Source organism: Aphelocoma coerulescens, chromosome 18, assembly GCF_041296385.1.
Source record: "Aphelocoma coerulescens isolate FSJ_1873_10779 chromosome 18, UR_Acoe_1.0, whole genome shotgun sequence".
NCBI lineage: Eukaryota > Metazoa > Chordata > Aves > Passeriformes > Corvidae > Aphelocoma > Aphelocoma coerulescens.
Genome location: NC_091031.1, coordinates 4,864,159 through 4,885,022, shown reverse-complemented (window position 1 = coordinate 4,885,022; position 20,864 = coordinate 4,864,159). Strand labels below are relative to the sequence as shown.

Here is a 20,864-nt window from a genome sequence, read left to right as displayed (position 1 = left end):
GACACTGGAAGTCAAGTGGCTCCAGTAAGAGTGTTGGTTCTGGGAGATGAGCAAAGGTTAGACCTGCCTTTTTGGATGCAGCTTGGCAGGAGTGAAAGTTGGCAGAGCTGAGCCAACAGGGAGCTCTTTAAAAATCCCATCCTTGCCCTTTGAGTTCTCTGGGTAATGCGTTTCCTCGGGCTCTGTGACTGTACACAGCAACACACCTTTAAGTACTTCCGTGCTGGGTTTGAGTATTGGCTCATGCTCTTCTTCAGTTGCCTGTGGGCAGATTTATAAATTATGTGCTGAGGCTTATTTCGTCTATGTGGTTTCTTGAAATATGCTTAAACTTAGGAGATATTTAGTCGGTGTCTTTGCCTCTTTAAAGACGTTCTGCTATAATATGTTACTCGTATATTAGTTTTTGGGTTTTACAGAACCTCTTAAAAGCCTCTTGACCAGCAGATCTGCAGTAAAGGTCTGCTGGCCATAAAGCCCACCCTCCTGCTGCCATCATGTGCTGCTTGTCAAAGTGCCCCTTCTTCCCTGGTTCATCAACTGAACATTGTTGGCAACAGTGAGCAGTTAAGTAGCTAAATGTCTATTCAAAGAGTGGCCTGCCAAATTATCAGTGCAGGCATATTTTTGTAAAGAAATATGCAGCTCAACTTGTGGTAGCCATTGAGAAGCTGAGCTGCAAAAACATCAACACCACAAGGACACTGTATTTTTCTCCTGATTACAACACGCTCCAATTTATTTTGGAATTCTTATGCCAGCTGAGGACTACAGGGCACTGACAGTAGAAGAGTTGTCCACATGCCAAGGAAAAGAGAGAACTGTATATGTACTCCTGTCCTGAAATGGTAGAGGGCAGGGAGAAAGGCTGGGTAATGATTTGAAAGAATACATTCCCATAAACTTTCCAAGGGAATACACAGATTTCTCCCACAACATACCTGCAATACTGAAAATATGTACAAAATCCAGATGATTTCTAAATTCCCTGGTCTTCTTGTACCCTTTGCAGAGATCTGCAGATTCAGAACAACCTTCCTTTTAAGATTAAGATAAATGATTGCCTTTCAAATTAGCTGGAAAGCCATCAGATAATAAAGTGATTGTGATGGGAGCAATCCCTGTGCTTAGGGCCAGAGAGATAGTGGGCTCTGACATCTGACTGGCCAGGCAGCAGACAAAGAGTAAACAAATAACTATAATAGAGACTTTGTTTGGGGTTATGTGGAAAACTCAAATCACTGTATCTTTCTATAGTATGTGTAGGCAGGTTTTTTTTACCTCTTACTATGTACCATTTCTGTGTGGAGACAACTCCTCTAGCTCTCAGCATTATTTAAAACTTTTTAATTCTCTGACAGTTCACAGCATTAGCTTTCTGAAAGAGACTGTGTTCATCAAAATGTAGGGAGCACAGTCTGTGTAGCCTTGTGCAGAAGCTGTGCAGAAGTTTCTCCTGGGTCATATCACAGAATGTGATGTTTTTAAGCCTTCTTTTTAAAGTCTTTTTTTCTGTTTTATCTGGAAAAAGAAAAAAATTGAGCATAGGGTGCTGAGGTACAGGTGTGCTGAGGCAAACCAGAAGATGTTTCATTCTCTGTCTTCTGTCCTGCTATCTGTTATCTCAAAGGTTTAACTTATGCTATAAATTTTTGAGGGAGCAAGGATGCCTTTTTCTTATATATTTGTACAACACCAAACATGGCTGGTCCATGTCCAAGCTTTTAGGTACTATGATAAAATAAATAATAAATCTTTCAAATGATATCTTTGTTTTATACTCCTGTGATCATCTTGGGTGTGATGTCGTTTTATTGGCTGGAGAACCAAGACATAGATGGTCTCCAGTCAAAGTTATCAAGTATACCCTAATTGTGGCTGTGCTTATTTAAACCACCTAAGAGCTGGTATTTCATACTGGGACTTCATGTGTTCAAAGCCCAGTTCCAGTTGGTCTGCATTGCAGCTGTTGTGAATGCACAACCTGCTATGAATGGAGCCCAAGTGAGGCTGCATAACTTAAGTGTTGTTGAAAATGACACATAGACATTAAGTGGCCACCTGTGGAGTTTTCAGTTGCTTTCATGCTACTGCACTGGGATTCATGGCAGAACCCAGGGAGAGAATTCATTTTTCTGTGATGATGTTCACTTCCTGCAAGTGCTGCCTTTACCCTCCTGCAATCTTCTGCTTGGGTCCGATAATCTAATTACTGTAACAGATCAGGGAATCCTGTTTCTGCTACAGTTTCCTTTCACTGTATATCCATTGTCAGGTGCACCAGCACCAGCGCAGAAGTGAAAAAGGAAGTCCACACACTGACTGGAGAAAGAAGTGTGGGGAACAAATGGCACTTGCTCAAATAATGAAAAACTGTAGCATGAAGTGTAAGAACAATTCAGGGCTGCTTCTCAGAAAATAATGGCACATGATAGAACATGTATCAAAACGTGCTTCCTCCACATTGAGACAGTTCAGCTTCATTGCTTTGTATATCACACTTTTAACTAAAGGTATTTGAAGGTCCTCTATCCCCAGGGTGGGTATTTGCAAAGCAGAGATAAAACAGTGAGAAGCATCACAAAGGCAACAGTTATTGAAACGTTGCTTCCACTGTAATGAAATCAGAACATGCTATAAAATCCATGAGGCCCTGTGGTCTATCTGCCAACATGATACTCTACAAAAGACAGGAACTGGTCCTCTTCTTGGTTTTGCTGGTTTGTGACCTTGGGCAAGCTGATTTGCTACTTTACTTGCTTTTATCTTCTCAAGTTTTGTCTGTGGTATCTGTAGAGATGATCAAAAATTCACACCCTGAGCTGCTGTTAAACACATGCCCAACACCCACTGCAGAGGGATCCTGGTGACACTGCACTGACATTCACCTGATACATTTCATTGAAAGAGCACAGTGGCAGAAGGACTGAAAGGAGCTGAACTCAACAGAATAATCACTGAGCAAACAATGAGTACCCATAGCATGGTACAGAAAACAGACTGGTTTTTATGAAGTCTGTTGGATTATCTTACTGATGGCTCTGATAATAAATCTCTTTGCAACACTACAGCTGTCCTTATATACTACTGTATACATGTTCTCGATGTTTTGAAAATTTTCAAAGGAGCCTTTTCCAACATTCTCAGTCCATATTATAATAGTCTTATCTCCTTGTACAAAATGGCTTCTTTGTCTAGTGAATGATTTAATTTAAACCGATCAAAGTCAACCTTCATTATGAGCAGCATGTCGCATGTGGCACTGCAGGATTTTAAAGCACTGACTGGGATTTCAGAGCTCAGTTTTCAGTTCTATCATGGATTTGTGCAACCATCTCTGTTCAGGTGGTGACTGGCTGCACCTCTGTCAAAAATGTGCCATGCAGCCCAGGTGGAGAATAGTCAGGCTGTCCTGGGCCTTGGGAGAGAGGGGAAGTCCTCTAGCCAGCCAAATCTGTCTCTTCAGAGACCTACCTCAGTAGGTTTGCTACTGGTTGAGCACATCAGGGTCCTACTGACTTGATAAACAGGACCTATGCCAGGACAATGATTCAGTGACAGGAACCTGTTCTGAGGGGTTTGCTCCTCTTGGACATTTATTGGCAGCATCCCTACTCAGGATACCTGTGTGTGCAAGCACGCACACTCCCATCTGCTGCTTTTTCATCAGCTAAGCAAACAGGGATCTCAGGGAATCAAGAGGCTAGATTGCTCTTTGTTGCTGTCTTTTGGAAGGCTCTGTTGTCCATTAAAATGCATGTGGGGTTTTTCTGTCACTTCACAGGCTTCTTGAATTAAACCCCTTCCAATGTCAGGATCTAAGCTGCAGGTTCAGGCTCTTACCTTTAAAATCTGTGCATTAAATGCCTTGTATCTTATCTGGTATAGCTGTTGAACTAATCAATAAACATTTTACTATTTACATTTATCCTTCCAAGCTGAGAGATCATGCGCCACTAGCATTGAAAAGGCTGAATTATTTGCCCTGGTTCATGCTTCTGAATAAAACTGACAGCTAGGAGATGGAAACGTTCAGCTCGTGTTTTAATTTGCTGCAGGAAAGATTTATCAGACAGAGGTGAAGTCTTTGACCCAGTTTTGTCCTACTGGGGTCTCTCTGTACAAGCTGTGGAGGGAAGGGGAGGGTCCTAAGCACTGATATTTTTAGGTATCTCTTATTCTCCCAGTTACAGCCGGTGGGATTTTAGGGTAACTCATGGCTCTGTGCTGCAGCCTGAACAGAGGTGTTGCAGGGCTGGTCAGGGATTGCTGCAGAGCAGGGCGCGGGGCAGGAGGAGGCCGGGCGCCTCGAGGTACCACAACCACTCTCAAGGAGCAGTCAGGGATCAGAGGATCCCTCAGGATGCTGCCGGCTGTAGCCCGAGCAGCTCCGCCGGCTCCAGGAGCTGCTCAGAGGGACCACGGCCAGGGGAAGGGCAGGGTGGGCCGGGGGCTGACAGAGCCGGGGGCCGGCAGGGCTGAGCCGGGTCCGGCCCAAGGCTGTGCTCCACGCAGGGAGCCGGCGGTCCGCGGGCCTGGGGGCAGGGCGGCTGTCTATTTTTAGTGAGGGTTTTATAGAGTGGATCCCTGCGGTCTGGCTCCACACTGAAATATTGTCCTAGTCTCAATGACATAAACACAGGGCCAGCCTGTGATCCTGGCGCCAGCTTCAGCTTAGGGAATGTGAATGAAAGTACCAGTGGGGTCCAGGCAAGAAGGAGAAGAAAAAAATCCCGACTGTAATTACAAATAAATCCCAAACCCTTTCGCTCTCATGGCTCACTTAGTACAGCAAATAGCCTCTGATTCTCTACAAATAAGTCCCAGCTTAGTTACTGACAGATCTACCAAGAGGCAGTTAATGGAATAATGACTAAGGGAAGCTTAGGGTAATTTACAAACAGTTCCCGGTGTTGGAGGGTGATTGCCCCCACCTCGCCCCCCCTCCCTGCTCCCTTCAGGTCCTGCAGCAGTAAGCACCAGGCAGGACCTAAGCCTAGGCACACCAGGGCCCTCTTCGGCTCATCAGGGAAGGCTGCTATTTATTTATTTATTTATTCAAGGGATCTCACACAAGAATGATGACAGGCAAACTCCAATATCTGTCTCCCTAGGGAGAGTAGTTTAGGTTATGGTCTGCAGAGCAAGGTTATTCCTACCTTCTTTTTTGATCAGAGAAGTGGGGAGATCTTAAGTGAAAGTGGTATAAAAAGCCATCCCTGCCATGAGAGGCTTTAAATGCAGCATTCTTCCTTTTGCTTCTTTTTCTGTTACAAAGGCATCTCTCTTCTTTGAATCCCTTATCTCCGCCTGTTTCAATACCTCGTATTTGAGTTGAAATGCTTATTTTGCTGACCAAAGTTAGCCTTCATGTTCAAAGTAGAACTCCTGTGGCACTTCCAGACTGGTCAGTGCAATGCTCTTTTTTGTTTGATTTTGATCTTTTTGTCAATCAGAACGGGATCATGTGTCTTTGGAACACTACTCTGTCAAGAATGGGAGAAATGGGAAGGCTGTTCCTGCACGGGAGCAGTTGCACATGCTTAGACACACACGTAAAGAGAACAAATAGTCAAAATATATGCCATTGTGTCTGGCATGTTATTGAACTGCTGATATGTTTATTATGAGAACAAGTACTTCAGAGAGTGATGTGGCTTCAGGACACATGCTAGGCAGCAAAGATACTCAGCTGAAGTGTTATTATTTCAGTGTTGCTTGAAAGAAAATCATCCTGACCAATGTCTATGTGGGAAAGCCTAGCTGGTTGTTAGTCCTGTGATGGGTTGTTTTTTCTTCCTGTAGCATCCTAGTCTTTCCAAGTTTCCGTGTTCAAAAGAGGAGGATAACAGTCACTTGTTAATATTTTCTATTTGAAAGAAAAACACAAAGTCCTTATTCACGCTTATCAGAGGAATTTGATTGCACATAAGCAAAACTGTGCTGTGAGCAAAGCAGTAATTTGTGACTTCTCTGTGTGCTGTGGGGCTTTTTGTGTCATATTACTGCTGTATCCTCCTATACCCCATGTCAATTCTTTTTTAGAGACTGTGGTGTTGTGGGATGTTGCTCAATACCCAAAAGCTTTTAACGCTATTGTGTAATTGATGTTTTGTGCAAACTGCAGTGAAGGAAGGATATTTAAAAAAAAGGGGTGTGGGGGGAACAATATATTTAATGAGGATGAGTAAACACACCCAAGATGTAACTGTAGATATAAGAAAAATAAAAGCAGCTGGGGGGCTTCTGAGACATTGTTTGTCTTGAAAGTGATGAGAAGAGGCACCATCAAAAGACTTGTTTTACTACAGTCATGCTTCATTATGGGCAAGGAGAGTGTGGGGAAGGGGAGGGGTGGGGGTTCCCTACGTGACCAGGTTGCCAGAAGAGAGAACCTAACTCGTTTGCATGCCCTAATTAATCCCTGAACCCAGTCAAAGCCTGAGTCAGAGGGAGAGAGCAAATGTCAGATCTGTGTCTGGGAAGCCTAGATGCATTATTTTACTTGCCTGGGTCCCTTTGCCTTCAGACGCTTGAAACTCCCAAGCCAAAAAAACACATCCCAGAGATTCCATGAGCAGGTTTGGAATCAGTCTCTTTTGTGTCTGTTTCTGTAACTGAATTAATCCCATACCCCCATGAGTGTGCCTGTTTCGTCATTTGTGAGAGAAAGGGGAAATCATTCCGTGTGCCACTAAAGGTACAAGTTTCTTTGAAAAGTATCCTATTGAACATAGAGCTTTTCACAGCCAGCCCAGCCACTGTGAGTTTGTATCTTGGGACATTTTGTAGTGGCTGCAGAGATAATGCTATGCACACAACTCTGGCTGATCATTGTGATCTACTTCTTTTTGAAGAGATCAGATTCCCTGAAGGGATAAAGCATAAGAAGCTGGAAAGGAGTGATAATACAAAATGCTCGGGAATGACATGCAGTTTAATCTTTTTCTAGTTACTAAAGCTCCTTCATCCTTGTGCATTTTCTAGCCGGAGCAAATTTAAAGAATTTCTAACAAGGCAGTGGTTCTGAATTTGTGGGACCTTCTGCTGCACTAATTCTCAAGGGAAAACCGTAGTCAGGAGTTGTTTTACGTAACAGGCTAAATTCTGCTCTTTTATTACACTGTAGCCAAGATACTTTTTGTGAGCAGAAAGTGCAGCCATTCTACATTTAGTCCAGGATTTCTGAGTCAGATACATTTGGGATCCTGTTCCCCCAGCTCTCTGATCAGGATTAGACCCTGCCTCTTGGACTTTGTACTTCCACAAAACCCATGAGTCTCTTGGAACATTTTACACCAGAATCTGAGGCGACATTTACTGAATGCAGGGGATCTGGGGGCTCAGGACTGAGTTGATAGAAGTACTTTTAAAGCAATTTTCAGTTTTCCTTCATTCATAACCAACAGGCTAAATATGATGTAATCGGATTTATTTTTTCCTCTTCACCCCCACTGGAGCCAGGAAAATGAAGTAGTTGAGAGAAAAGGGGTTGTCATTTTCAGTCAAGCAGTCATTCATCACGTAGCATTAGACAATTAGCAATAAAACATTTGAAGGGCTCCATTGGTGCTAAAAGGGCAAGGGGGTCTTTTTAAATATCAGAGGTGAGAAATGTTATGTATCAGGGTTATTCAGTAGCTGGCATCAATGAATCACTCCCATGCACACAGGGCTTGATTGAGGGGGGGTTACTGTATTTTTCGCTTCATTGAATCTTTGTCCCTCAGTTGTCTTTAGTATTCTATAAAAAAAAATAGTAAAAACTTGGTTTATTTCAATAGATGTTTATCTTAATGACCAGTCTGGCTAAAAAGAATAAATACATTCCTACTTGCCCTCTGTGTATATATGTAATATATGCTGCCACAGGGAGTTTGTTTGGATAAACAATGTCACCTGTGTGGAAATTCAGATATACCATCAGGAGCCATTCCTTGTAAATAGAAGTGTCATTTTTTAACATAAAAAATACCTTGGTTTCTGTTTCATCTTTTCCAATTCTCCCACTGGCCTCCCTCTCAGTAATGAATTGGTCTGCACACTGTGAGACGCTGGTCTCTTCTCTTGACTGCTGAGATGTTAGGATTTGGCACAAAAAGTAGGATCTTTAGGTGGGGTAGAGGAGGGGGAGGATTTAGAAGAACTTTGGGTTTCCTCTGTTGCAAGCCTTTTGCACAAATAAATAAATAAAACTTAATTCCTCCAAGTGGGGTTGTAGCCAAGAAAACTCTGTTCTGAGAGATTCAGATTTATGGCAGAAGACACTGCTGAGAGAAAAAGCAAGAAACAGAGACAGTGGAGTTCCACCTCCCATGATATATAGAGCCAAGGGAGGTATAAATACCCGTCACTTCCCGGACCCTCTTTTAAAAAAAAGACAAACACCCAGGATCCTGTCTCTGGCTGGCTTGCAGCAAGGCGCCCTCATAAAAGCTAAGATAAACAGTTTATCAGCAGATGAATGCACAAGCTCTGGTCTAAAGACAAAGGTCTATACCTAAGGAAAAATGCAGAAGCAAGTGGGCTGAGAATCAAGGAGGCACAGTATACAAAGATGTAATGAGAAAAAAACAGCAATTCTTTAGGGACTTTTTTTTTAAGGCGATGGATACATCTATGTATAGCTGTACTTAAAAGATTAAGAAATAACCTTTTTTATTTGTGGGGTCTCCTTTTTTTTGTTGTTTTTTTCTTCATTGCTTTAATGCATTAGCCATCTTAGGATTTACTCCACTATAAAACATTCATCCCAGAGCTTATTTTCAAAATATATTATTTATATATTATTTATCACTGCAGATACAGGTTCTTGGCCAAATGTATCCTTCCCTGTCTCCATTCTGTTGGGATTTCAAGGTAGAACTTTGCTCTCTCAAAATATGTTTTACCTTCCAAAGTTTTTGATTCAAAACTGTTTTCCTTCAGAGCAGCTGATCACCTGCTAACATCATCATCCTTAGGACAGTCCTTATTCTGAGTATCAGGAAAGGGGCAGGGAAATGGATGAGGTACCTTGAGACAGAGACATTTCAAAGATTCAGCAGGATCTCCCTGAATCTTTCCATACTAAAGAATGTCGTTTCAAAGTAGTAGAATGGTGATTTTCTACCAGTGGTACATGGATTCCTGGGAAGGTCATACATGACCCTTGATAGCTCATAATGTAGATTTGTCATCTGATATATTTGGACTATGTAAAATGGCTGCAAGCTGTGCATCTCCTTTAGAATTTCTTTAGGGATTCACAGTTTTAAAAAAAGAATAGAAAAGGAGTTCCTTACAAAATTTTTACAGGTGTATAAAGGAGGAGGACATTGGTCTAGCAGCTTGCTAGGACCTAAGACTAAAATTGAAGTGATTTTAATTCAGTTGTCTACTCTTTCAAACACAGGTTTCCTCTACAATTTTTAGTAAAACAGGACACTCTTCCCTCTGCATTGTTACATTGATACTGGTAGCATCTAATCAAACTCTCCAACACCTCCATGAAAGAGAAAAGGATTAGCATTCCTGCTCTACAGATAAGGAAAGGCTAAGCTATGAAATGTCCTGCCCAAAGCCATATGAGAAATTTGCATGACAGCTGAGCAGAGGACTCATTTGGTTATGTTGTTGATTTTCCCTTCCTTTCCTTAGCAGTCATTTAATGCCACTGAATTTTTTAAAACTATAAGCAAAAGGCAATGAGAGCATGGTTTAAATAATCTTTAAGCGTAAGGGAAGCAAGAATAGTTGTAAGGAAGCCTCCACTCCTAAGGAAGGCACAGCTTTCCCAAGCACACGTGGCTTAGTTCTTCCTCATCCCAGTTCTGTAGTGTTTTATTACTTTCTGTGAAATTCCCTCCATGTTTTAGAGTGGTGCATGTATCATGCCTGAGATCATTGCTTGCAGACCAGGCTGATTTGACACCATGGGCTGAATTCAGAGGGATGTCCCTGAGCCCTGGGTTGGGTGAAGTAGGTCAGGCCATTTTCTGTTAGTAGATTTAACAAGAAACTGATCAATTCTGAATTGTTTCTGTGCATCCTTCCTGTTGTGGACTGAAGTCAGCTGCTTACATAATGTGTTTTCAGAGCTGTGCGTCCAGAGCTGTGCAGGCTGCATTCCTGTTCTCTCCTCATCAGCAATGTGACCCCAAAGAAGTGGCATCTTACTCTTGCCCACATTGGCTTCCTGTGTGCCTTGAAAGTTGTATTTGCTTTGTCTACTGAAAAAACACATTTTTACTACTGACAGCACTCCAGAACCAAGAAAGCTGAGGCAAAGGGAGTTGTTCTACTCTGCTTCATGCACCACTGCCAGTAGAATGACTGGCTAAGACCTCTATGAGCTGCTGGCCTCTCTCCCTATCCCAGGAAGGGCTGGCATCATACACAGACCCTGGATCACGCCCTTTACCTCCAGGTTTCATTTACGGCTGTTTTCAGCAAGCCTTGGAATACACCTGTTTCTTTTCCTTCTGACTTAGAGGCCTCTGGCAGAGTTACTGGCAGCTCTTCCCCAGTCCTGCTCTCAGCCATTCCACCAAGAAATTCTTCGGCCACAAGTGACTTCTGTCACTTCTACATCCCTCGAGCTTTCATGGCCTCTCCAGGAGCCCAGTGCACCTGGCGTGAGGCAGACACCCACACTTGAGGAATTACTGAGCCCCAGCTTGCTCTGCTCAGAGCAGATCTGGGGCTTAACGAGGGACAGAGAGGCTTAAAGAGCCTCATTTCAGAAACATTTAGTCGTACAGGTTGAGAAGGAAAAGGTTTTGTCTTCCAGTCCTTGCTTAGGGTCACAGTTTTGAATGTGGAATCTTAAACATCTGGCATGGAATAGATGGAACATAGGCCTTATCAGCTTTGCTTTTTAGATTTAGGAGACGGGTAGTTAAAGAATTGGTTTCAAGTATCAGCTGGGTAAAACTGAATTTATTATTAAAAAGTAAGTACAAGCCATTGGATGTAACTTCTGAATTTTTGGTTCTGTTCTGTTTCTGAGGTGTGGCTTCTCACTTACATCCAGGGACAACTTTTGTACCAAATTTCAGCAATGAAAGTTTATCAGGTTCCGGGTGAAGGTAGACACCTCAACTTGCAGATGGAAAAAAATTGTAATAAAACTCCAGCAGATCTTTGACTGACATTGTAGCAGCAAGTGTCACTGTGAGGCTCTTCCACAGTGTTGACCTTAGGTCATTTTGCCATCTTTTTCATGTAATTTTTCTCAGTTATGTGTTATTTATAAAATGCCCTATATGTTCTGGAATAAAGCAAAGTTAAGAGTTGTTTTAAATTGAAAACTGGGAGTGAAAATAGTTGAAAAAATTTAATTTTTATAAAAAACCACCCAATCTTGGTAATATGATCTATGTCTTACTTTCATAATGAACCTAAATTTGAAGGTTAAGATTTAAACAAATGCATAAATAATTTAGGTGAAATGGCTTAGCTTCAGTCCCATTAAACTTAGGCTCCTAAGTGCCTAAATAGCCTGCAGGAATGGGATTCAAGCACATTAGGAAATTTTATTCAAACGATAATAGACCCTTACAGCCGTGCTGCCTGCCACACCATGTAAGTGCTCTTTGCGAGACAGCAATTCTGCCATGGAAGTGGCATTTAGTATCAAATTGTTTTATGTATTTGCCATTGAGGCACTTTCCATCTTTCCTGTATGGATTAAGGGTGTAACTGGAAATTGCGTTTCTGACTGAGAAGTCTTAGCGAACTCCATAGAAAATCGCCAAGCAAGTACTCCGGAGGGCAGCGGGGCCGGGCAGTCTCCCGGAGCACCCGCCATGAGAGCCGAGCTCCCGGGCTCCTCTCGGGGGACCGCAGGTCCGTACGCGGGGTCCCACCCGGCCGCAGGCCCCGAGGTGCGCGCGGAGTCCGCGGGAGCCACCTCCTTCCATCCGTAGCAGCCCAGGGCTCTGCCCGCCTCTGCCGCTGCCCGCGCTCACCCGTGCGGCGCGGGAGGCTCTTCCCGAGTTTCTCCGGCGCCGAGGGCATCCCGCCGCTCCGCGCTGTCCCAGTGCCCCCCGCCCGCCCGCGGGCAGTCCCCGGCGCGGCGCCACCAGCAGAGGGCTCGCTCCGCCCGGGAAGGCGCCCGGCGGCGCCGGGGCCGCGGGCAAAGCGTCCGCAGCGGCCCCGCGGGCGGGCAACGCGCGCCGCGCCCATGTGCGCGCCTGGGCAGGCGGCCCCCGGCGGCCGCGCAGCGCAGGCCGGGGCGGGACGGCGCGGGCAGCCCGCGGAGCGCCGGGAAAGCCGCCACCCTCCGCAGGCGGCCGGGCCACGCTCCTACGCCGGGCGGGCGGGAGAGGCCGCGCTCCGCGCCCCCGGGGAGAGCGGCGGGGCGAGGCCGAGCCCGGAGCCGGCGGCAGCGGCCCGAGGAACGGGCGCCCGACCGGGCGAAGCTGTCGACGGCTGCCCCGGGCAGGGCAGCATCTCCCGGGGCGCGGCGGCTCGCGTGAGCGGCGGCGTGCGGAGGGCGGGGGGAGGCGGCGGCTCCCGCCTCAGCCTTCCCCAGCAGAGGGTGCCTGCCGGTGGGAAGGGGGAAGCCGCGCTCTCCTGGACTTTTGTGGGAGTGGGGGTTGTGTTGTGTGTGTGGGGTTTTTTTAAGGGGGGTGGGGTGGGTTAGGAGAGAGTCTGTGGTTTCCATGGAGATGAAGCTGAAAGTGCAGGAAATTTAAAGGCTTTGGGTCCTTGCAAAGCAGACAAACTGGTGCCAACGTGCGTGGCTGCTGTTGCTGCTGAGGAGACTGCTTTGCAAACGGCGGAGAGAAGCGGGGAGGAAGAATCGGCAGCAACTTCTTCCACACGCACGGGCAGACAACGAGGAGCGGCAGCAGCAAGCAGAACTCGCAACAAAAAGAGGCATCTCCCGTTCCCGGGAAGGGCGAGAAAAAGCAGCAGCAGCAGCAGAATTTTGGAGCGGCTCCACCAGAAGAAATTTTATAGAGAAGCCTGCAAGACAGCGTGTTTGCAGGGGGCTTGTTCTCCGGGCTTATCAGGGGGCTGTCTTTGCTGGTGGTGCGGCGAGTGGAGGTGATCCCCCTGAAAGACGAGCTATTTTGGATATCCCCGTACAAGTTTTCTGATGTATTTGCTTGCACCTTCTTCCCCTGCTGTTTGGTGAATCCAGCCCCCCTTCCCCCCCCCCCCCCCACCGGTCTCCCAAGGATGGATCATTCCCAGTGCCTTGTGACTATATACGCCTTGGTGGTTCTGCTGGGTCTCCGGCTAGAGCAGGGCGCCTGCCAGCACTATCTGCACATCCGACCGGCTCCCAGCGACAACTTGCCCTTGGTGGATCTAATCGAGCACCCGGACCCTATCTTTGACCCCAAAGAGAAGGATCTTAACGAGACCTTGCTAAGGAACCTCATGGGCGGACACTTCGACGCCAACTTCATGGCTGTTTCCTTGCCCGAGGACCGGCTCGGAGTGGACGATCTAGCTGAGCTGGACTTGCTGCTCAGGCAGAGACCCTCGGGAGCGATGCCCAGCGAAATCAAAGGGCTGGAGTTCTACGACGGGCTGCAGCCGGGCAAGAAGCATAGGCTAAGCAAGAAGCTGCGCAGGAAGCTGCAGATGTGGCTTTGGTCCCAGACCTTCTGCCCGGTTCTATACACGTGGAACGATCTCGGCAGCCGCTTTTGGCCCCGGTATGTCAAAGTGGGCAGCTGCTACAGTAAAAGGTCTTGTTCAGTCCCCGAAGGCATGGTTTGCAAACCTGCCAAGTCCGTGCATTTAACGATCCTGAGGTGGAGGTGCCAGCGCCGGGGCGGGCAGAGGTGCACATGGATACCCATCCAGTACCCCATCATTTCGGAGTGTAAATGCTCCTGCTAGGGCTGGCGCTTCCCTTCGTGCCCCTTCTCCAGCGGACTCACGTGGACCTTTGCTGCAACAGAAATAAAAGACATTTGCTTTCTGGTTAACGTTGTAATGCACTGTAACGTGTAGGAGAATGTATATTGTGTGTATATATGGCACCGGTTTAATACACTATTAAAAGGTCAGTATTATACGTGAAATAATCAGCGTCTACTGTATTTTCAAGACTATTACCCTGATCGTTGCTAATGTATCTTTTTTTTTTTTTTCTTTTTTTTTTGGTATTTATATTCCAGAGAGAAGTTGCTTCGCTTTGGCGAAGTAGGTTTTTCTGTTGGGTGGGGTTTTTTTAATAAAAGGTTTAAAAAATACAAACCAAACTTTTTGATAAGAAAACGTTTAAAGCTATTTTCCATTATTCGGAAAGCGTGTGTGTGAGGTTTTGTTTTTTTTTTTTTTCCTTACGGACTTTAGATTTAAAATAAAAATGAATAAACGCCTAGAGCACAATGTTATTGTAAATAGAGAGAACAGTTTGAATGACTTAATCCTATGTAAATGAAGAGTATCTGCTATTTATTCTTTATATCCTTGTAGTAAAAAGTGCAGTGCAGAATTAAAGTCAACCACTAAAACACGAGCCGTTTGGATTCTGTTTGCTTTTTGGTTTGGCCGCCGTCGGGGGGGCTTTCTTCTGTCTCCTCCTCGTTCTCCACGCTCAGCAGGACGTTTCGTGGTGGCAGGGGGAGGTGGGAACCTGCTCACGACTCTGTTAGAGGGGCTCTGCGGCACCTACACCGTCGGAGTGCCGCGGGCTCCGGCCCCGCAGGATGGAGGGCGGCCGGCGGGGGTTTCCTCCGTTCCGCGCTGCGCTGTTCCTCGCGGAACCGCGACCGCGCAGCCCCGGTGAGCTCGGTGGCAGCTGCTTGGGGATTTTTCTTTTAACCGCTTGACATTTCATTTACAGCGGGACACGTGTCTTTCACACCTACCATTGTGGTGGGACACTGCTGAAACTTGACCCCTGGGCTTTGAGGGGTTTCAGCGCAGACACGTTATTAGCCTGATCCTGTGACAGCCCCGCACACCGCCGGGCCCGGCCCGGTTAACTCTTTGGGCTCCCGCCCGTCCCGGGCCATCGCCACCCTGACAGGCTGCCCTGGGCTGTGGGGCTCGGAGACTGAACTCCCTCCCCCGAGCCTGCTTTCTCCAGGCAGCCCGGGGAGGACCGTGCCCTGCAGCCGGGGAACGCCGAGCTCTGCAGCCGGGGGAGCACCGGGCTGTGCCGCCCGTGCTGCCGCGAGGTGCCCGAGCCCCGCCGCCGCCCGCTCCTAGCCCGCCCCCCGGGGCCGTCCCCGCCCGCCCCCCGCTCCCCGCTCTCCCCTCTCCTTGCTCCCCGCGGCGCTGCGGAACGGCCCGGCCCGGCCCGGCCCGGCCCGCGGGGCTACGCAACTGTCCCGCGGCTCCGTCGGGACCCGGCCCAATTAGCGACGCGTTTGACTTTTACATGCCGGGAGAGCCGACGGTTCGTATCTCGTAGATACCAACTGCTAAAACAAACCCTCCACGTGTTCTTCAAAGGGTCCCTGACAGTGCAGGAAGCCTTCTCCTTATTTATCTCGGGAGTCAAAAATTCTTTTTTTAAATTTCTCCTCCAAAACTCGGAGGGAATCTATGCTAATCATTTTAAACCCGTGGGTCTTTCATTGAGACAAGCCAGCCCTGCTTTCTCTAACGCTTAGTTTGGTATCTCCGAATGCATATTCATTCCCTCGCGCAGTGTCTCAGTGCGTTTTACCGCCCGTCTCTTTGCTCTACTTTCAATAGTTTTGGGAGGGGGGGAGAAAATCAGATCTTGGGACATTTAGGGTATTCATTAACCTAGTGAAGAGGAACAGAGGCATTATTACTCACATAGAAGGCACCCTGCCCCCATGTCTATCTAAGGGTTCATTGTAAAAGGATTAAAAGTTAAAGACCTTCATCTTATGATTCTTTCATTTAATCTTCGTGGCGCCTGAAAGACATGCTGGATGGATGATCACATTTAAAATATTCCTAATGTCGGCTACCTTAGGACTCCAGGCAGGGCAAACAAACGTAATTTATTTCCAGAAGAAAGAGTATATTGAGATGTTTAAGTTTATGAACCACCATTACCATGTATATTTGTTAGGTTCTGACAAATACCCAAATAACATTAAAATCAGCTATTCATCACATATGAATTTATGCAAAACCTTGTATGCCTGGGGCCAATATTTTTTTAGACAGAGTTTCACTTGCAAAAAAAAAAAAAAAAAAAGTTTATTTAAAAAAAAAAGCAAGAGTTTTTCATGACTGGTAAACACGAGAATTATGTGAACAGAAACTATTTCATGCTGGGATGGCAGCCAGGGACTCGGGAATGTCAACAAAAGTTCTCCGAAGGTTGAAAATGTCACTGGATTACAATACAAGGTCCTTTGCCCCATTAGCAAACTTTACTAAAGTAATATTCCCACTACTTAGCGAGGGGGGCTCACTCATTGATTTATCTGTCTGTGATCCCAGCAATGGGGCAAACAGAGACTTCATCTGGAAACCACCTCTGACTGCTGGCTTCAAGGTTTAAAAATTTTTATGTGTGCAGAGCTGAGTGTGTCTTGGTGATGGTTATGTGAGTATAAAAGAAGTGTGCTGTTAATGTAGTCAATATCCATCACCATATCCATCGTAATTTTAATCCAAGGGTTATTGTCATCTGAGAGACATGTGCACATACATGTTTTCTCAACCAATAACACCCTGTTAATAAATTTACAAGAATATTTTGGGTTTTAAAAAATCAAATTTCACCATCCATAAGGCCCATGATTTTTTCTTAAATAAATAGCTAAGTTTTCAGCTGGCAGAGCAAAAACAAACTAGTAGTTTTCACTGTTGTTTCTGGTCAGGTCCACTTTCTGGTCCTCCTGCCCTAGTGTTGAAATGTTTGGCTTGTAGTGGAAGTGTTTCAAGCCAAACAAATATCTTTCTGATAAATGTTTCTATGCAAATCTATTTAATATTAGATTTTGTAATAATGTTTTTATAGCAAAATTGAATTATAGCTCTTTTAAATAGAAATCAATTCATAACACAGCCAGTTTTTCTTTGCTGATCTTTGTAGTGGCATCATAAGACTGCACAAAGACCACTGTGGGGAAGAAATAAGGGAAAAGTTTAAAGTTTGCTTTTAGTTACTCTGCAGTTTCTTCTTTTGCAATTTTAGTGTCTTAAAGCATCATAATACGGGAATTTCAATTCATTTCTGTGTTTGCCATAGGCTCAGCTGAGTCATCTAACCTGTGTGCTGCAGTTCCTTGTGAGGAGCACAGAACTTCATCTTCTTTGTCACTGTAGTCAGTCTTTATCAGAATAATTTTTTCTCTCAAACCACGTGTTTATTCAAAATCTAGTGAAGTTAAGGCCTGGTGTTAAAGGAAGGTTCCTCAATGATACTGCATTTAGCATCCAAGCCATTGTTTTTGTCAGTGCAGAGCAGTATTCTATGTATTATTCTCAAATGCTTTATACTTCTGATTATCAGGAAAAATACGTGGCTTTTAACCAAAGTTGTGATGATGGAGGCTAATTTGAAAGTGCTAAGAGGAACACAGTCAATAAAAGCACAAAAAAGTAAACTAGAGTAACTTGTCCAAATGTTTGTAATAAGCCAAAATTCATTCAAAATTAGTTCAGATAGTGTGAAGAAAATGAACCAGCTAGGAAACATTACACATTAAAATGTTGTGTTGTCACATATGTATTTAATTGAAAAATATATTTGATTCCTTTTATCATTTTCAAAATACCACCACAAAGATGAGTTCTTGAGATTGCATGAGGGCATGATGGAGTCATTACCAAAATAACCACAGCTAGAAATTAGAGTGGTAGTATTTGGATAAATACTGGACAAGTTTTTCTTCTTCCATAGTTTTAATAGAGAAATAATTTAGTAACATCAACACCTTGAAAAAAATTCCCAGCAGTTCACCTCACTGTGCTGTGTTATATAAATGTAATCTGCACCACATTGGCTGGATCTTGGACACATTAAAGAGAAGATATTCCAGCTCGGCGATTTGCCAGGAATCTTCATTGGAAGTTGAAATAAATATAATGACATCATCATATAATACAACATCATAGCTTTCAAGGTGAGCCAAACCAAAGGTATGCTGGCAGGGGAAAGTTGCCACCTGGTAGATCCATGCTAGGAATAGATACGATACTCTCATCCAGCAGGAAGGAGAACAGCCACACTCTTCCTGGAGTGCCCACAAGGATCCTGCAGTCTCTCTGTGCCTGCAGGTCCTGTGGGAGCCCTGCTGCACGTGGGAGCTGCAGAATCTGTGTCAATGCTCTCTTTTGAGAGAGCAGCTCCAGGAAATTTGAAGAGACCCTTTCATTCCCTCTTCCCTGCTCCCAGACCAAGCAAGAAGCTCCAATGGTTAAAAGGAAGGGAATGAATACATTCACTTGAAACAACTGTTGGAATGGTTCAGACGGGAACAGAAATATTCAGCAATCAACATTAAAGACTCTAAATCCTTGGAGGTGTTATTGCAGGATCAGCAGCTTACAGCCCTCTTCGTGAAGCCTGGGTACCAGTGTATTACTGCTAAGTCCCCTGCAGCTTGTTCCCTGTGGGGAAAGCAGCTGCTCTGTGTGATGTGCTTTTGAAGAGTCTGGGAGAAAAGCTACTGCAGAGAAATCTGCATGGATGTAACATCACAGGGAGTCACTTTTCCCTGCTGAACTGTGGGACAGGAGTGCAGAAATGCCACAATTTAGCGTCTGACTCTTCTGGTGGATGGCTTAGATGGAAACCAGCTGAGAACATGCTCTGGGAGCTCACTGGTTGTAGTTCTGCCCTCTCCAGGGCTATATTCATGCCGCCACTGAGCATCGTTCTGAGTCAGCACTCAAGGCCAGACCAACATGTGTGTGCACTGAGTCCCTGAGCCTGTGGATGTCCTGGAAAGCTTTGGAGCCATCCCTGTGGGGGCCTCTGGCTCTGTGGGTGCTCCTGTCTTGAGAGCTACCACCCAGCTGAAGGCAGCAGCACCACCTGAAGGCACACAGATGCTGGCACTGACTAGTCTGGAGTCTGCTCTTCACCCAAGACAGACATTGCCCAGCACTCAGGTCTCTCCTGTGGAGAATCCCAGAGTAGTCACTGCATCAGATAATCGTAACAGAGTTTGAAAATAGGTTTCACACTCCCTCCTTGTTGTTTTTTTTCCCTCATGAGAGGGGGAGTGGCAAGGCTCCCATCACAAAGAACGTTACTCAGAACCAGAACAGATCTTAAGGCACAACACTAAAAACCTGTATGCAATGGAGGAGGACTGGGTGGCTCGAGGGATTGGTAATGGTATAAAGAGCTTTTCACCACTAGGCTTCTGGCTCTGATCCAGAGGTAGTAACTGAAAGCCACAGTCATCTGATGCCTGCATAGTGGGCTCTGTAGAATGAGTTGTTGGTCTCTGCATAGATCCTACCAAGCAGGATCCAGATCACAAAGCCACCACCAGAACTGTCATGCTTGCGGGGATTCTCAATCCGAAGTGCAGAATGAAACAGGAATGAGGATGTTTGATCTGTGTTTGTGGTTAGTAGCTTAGCAGTTTGTGATTGTGATTGTGAAGAGAATATTGTTGTTGGGTATTTTTTGTTTTGTAGGGGAGGGACTAATATAGGAGAAAATAACCAGTATAACCCCTTGTATTGACACAACCCTAATAGTATTTTCCTTCTGGCATAGTAATATCTTTATTTTTGGCCTACACCTGGCAACTTACTACCTGGCTTGGCTGCAAAACCATGGTCCAGAGGAAGATGCAGCAAACAGAAGGGCCAGACACTGCTGCATTAATTGAAGTGCCTCCTGCACTTGGTGGTGCAAATAACTTCATAATAAGTGAATCTTACACCTACCAGTGCAAATACCTAATTTACAGCAGTGCAAGTTTCCAGGGCTCAGGTTAGAGGTTCCCCTTCCATAGGATTCCCAATCACACAGCTCTGAGCACACATTTCTCTGAACAAATTCAGAATATCCTTGCCAGGCTGCTGTGTTGTACCTGTGCAATAAAAAAATCCAGCACCTTTCTCAGCAATAAATAAGCTGAGTTTAACTTGAAGTATTAGGAAAAATACGTACATAAAACTAATACATATTTATATAAGGGCCAGTGTAAACATCACTCCTCTGTTTTAAAATGAACCTTCTGGTATTCCAAGCACTTCATAATATTGTCTGGGAGTGAAAAATGGACAGAAAATAATTTTCCCTCACTCCCTCTCCTAGTTTGCTTTGGACATTTAGACCTGGCATATGTAGCCAGGTTTATTTTGCCTTTTGCGTGGATTTGTTCCTCCAAGGGCATTTCATTGCTTTCACACAGCAACAGAATGTTGAGTAATATTGCATAGATATTATTGTAAACATGCATAAATTAGTATGGAGATTTTAGAACCCAGTGAGACGAGCTGAAATACTATCTTTTAAAATCAAGTGGACTTCCAAATTCATAATGTCCTTTTGGAATAAGTGGATAAAATTTTGTTTTGTAGGTAATACTTCCACAATAAATGAGGTCATTGACCTGAAACTTGAAGCTCTTGTAATAAGCCTCAGTTAGAACCAATTCCTAAATTAAATCTCAGTGGTGGCCTTAGAAATACCCAGGTATCTCTCTTCTCTCTCATTTATCTGCTCCTGGCTGCATGAGGGTGTTAAGAGCCCCTTTTCACCCAGCACTTTACTGGGTCTGTGATGGGTTGACACTGGCAGACTGCAGTTGCCCACCAAAGCTGTTCTATCACTTCTCAGCTGGATGGGGGGAGAAAATACAACAAGAGGTTCTTGGGTCAAAATAAAGGCAGGGAGAAATCACTCACCAATTACCATAACAGGCAAAACAGACTGAGCTTGGGGAAATTTATTTATAACCAATCAAATCAGGGTACTGCGAAGTAAAACCAACTCTTAAAACACCTCCCCT

At 45.1% G+C, this 20,864-nt stretch overlaps 1 protein-coding gene across 1 annotated transcript; it reads left to right on the top strand.

The window, feature by feature from the left end:
• The first annotated feature begins 13,153 nt into the window (after positions 1-13,153).
• Positions 13,154-14,457, top strand: NOG (noggin). Its single transcript, XM_069032541.1, has one exon. It carries the CDS (start codon positions 13,171-13,173, stop codon positions 13,840-13,842), a length of 672 nt encoding a protein of 223 aa, XP_068888642.1. The 5' UTR covers positions 13,154-13,170; the 3' UTR covers positions 13,843-14,457.
• The last annotated feature ends 6,407 nt before the right edge of the window (positions 14,458-20,864 follow it).

What these genes read in the sequence shown, in the direction of transcription:
- NOG (XM_069032541.1), top strand. Translation starts at nt 13,171, where the DNA reads ATGGATCATTCCCAGTGCCTTGTGACTATATACGCCTTGGTGGTTCTG.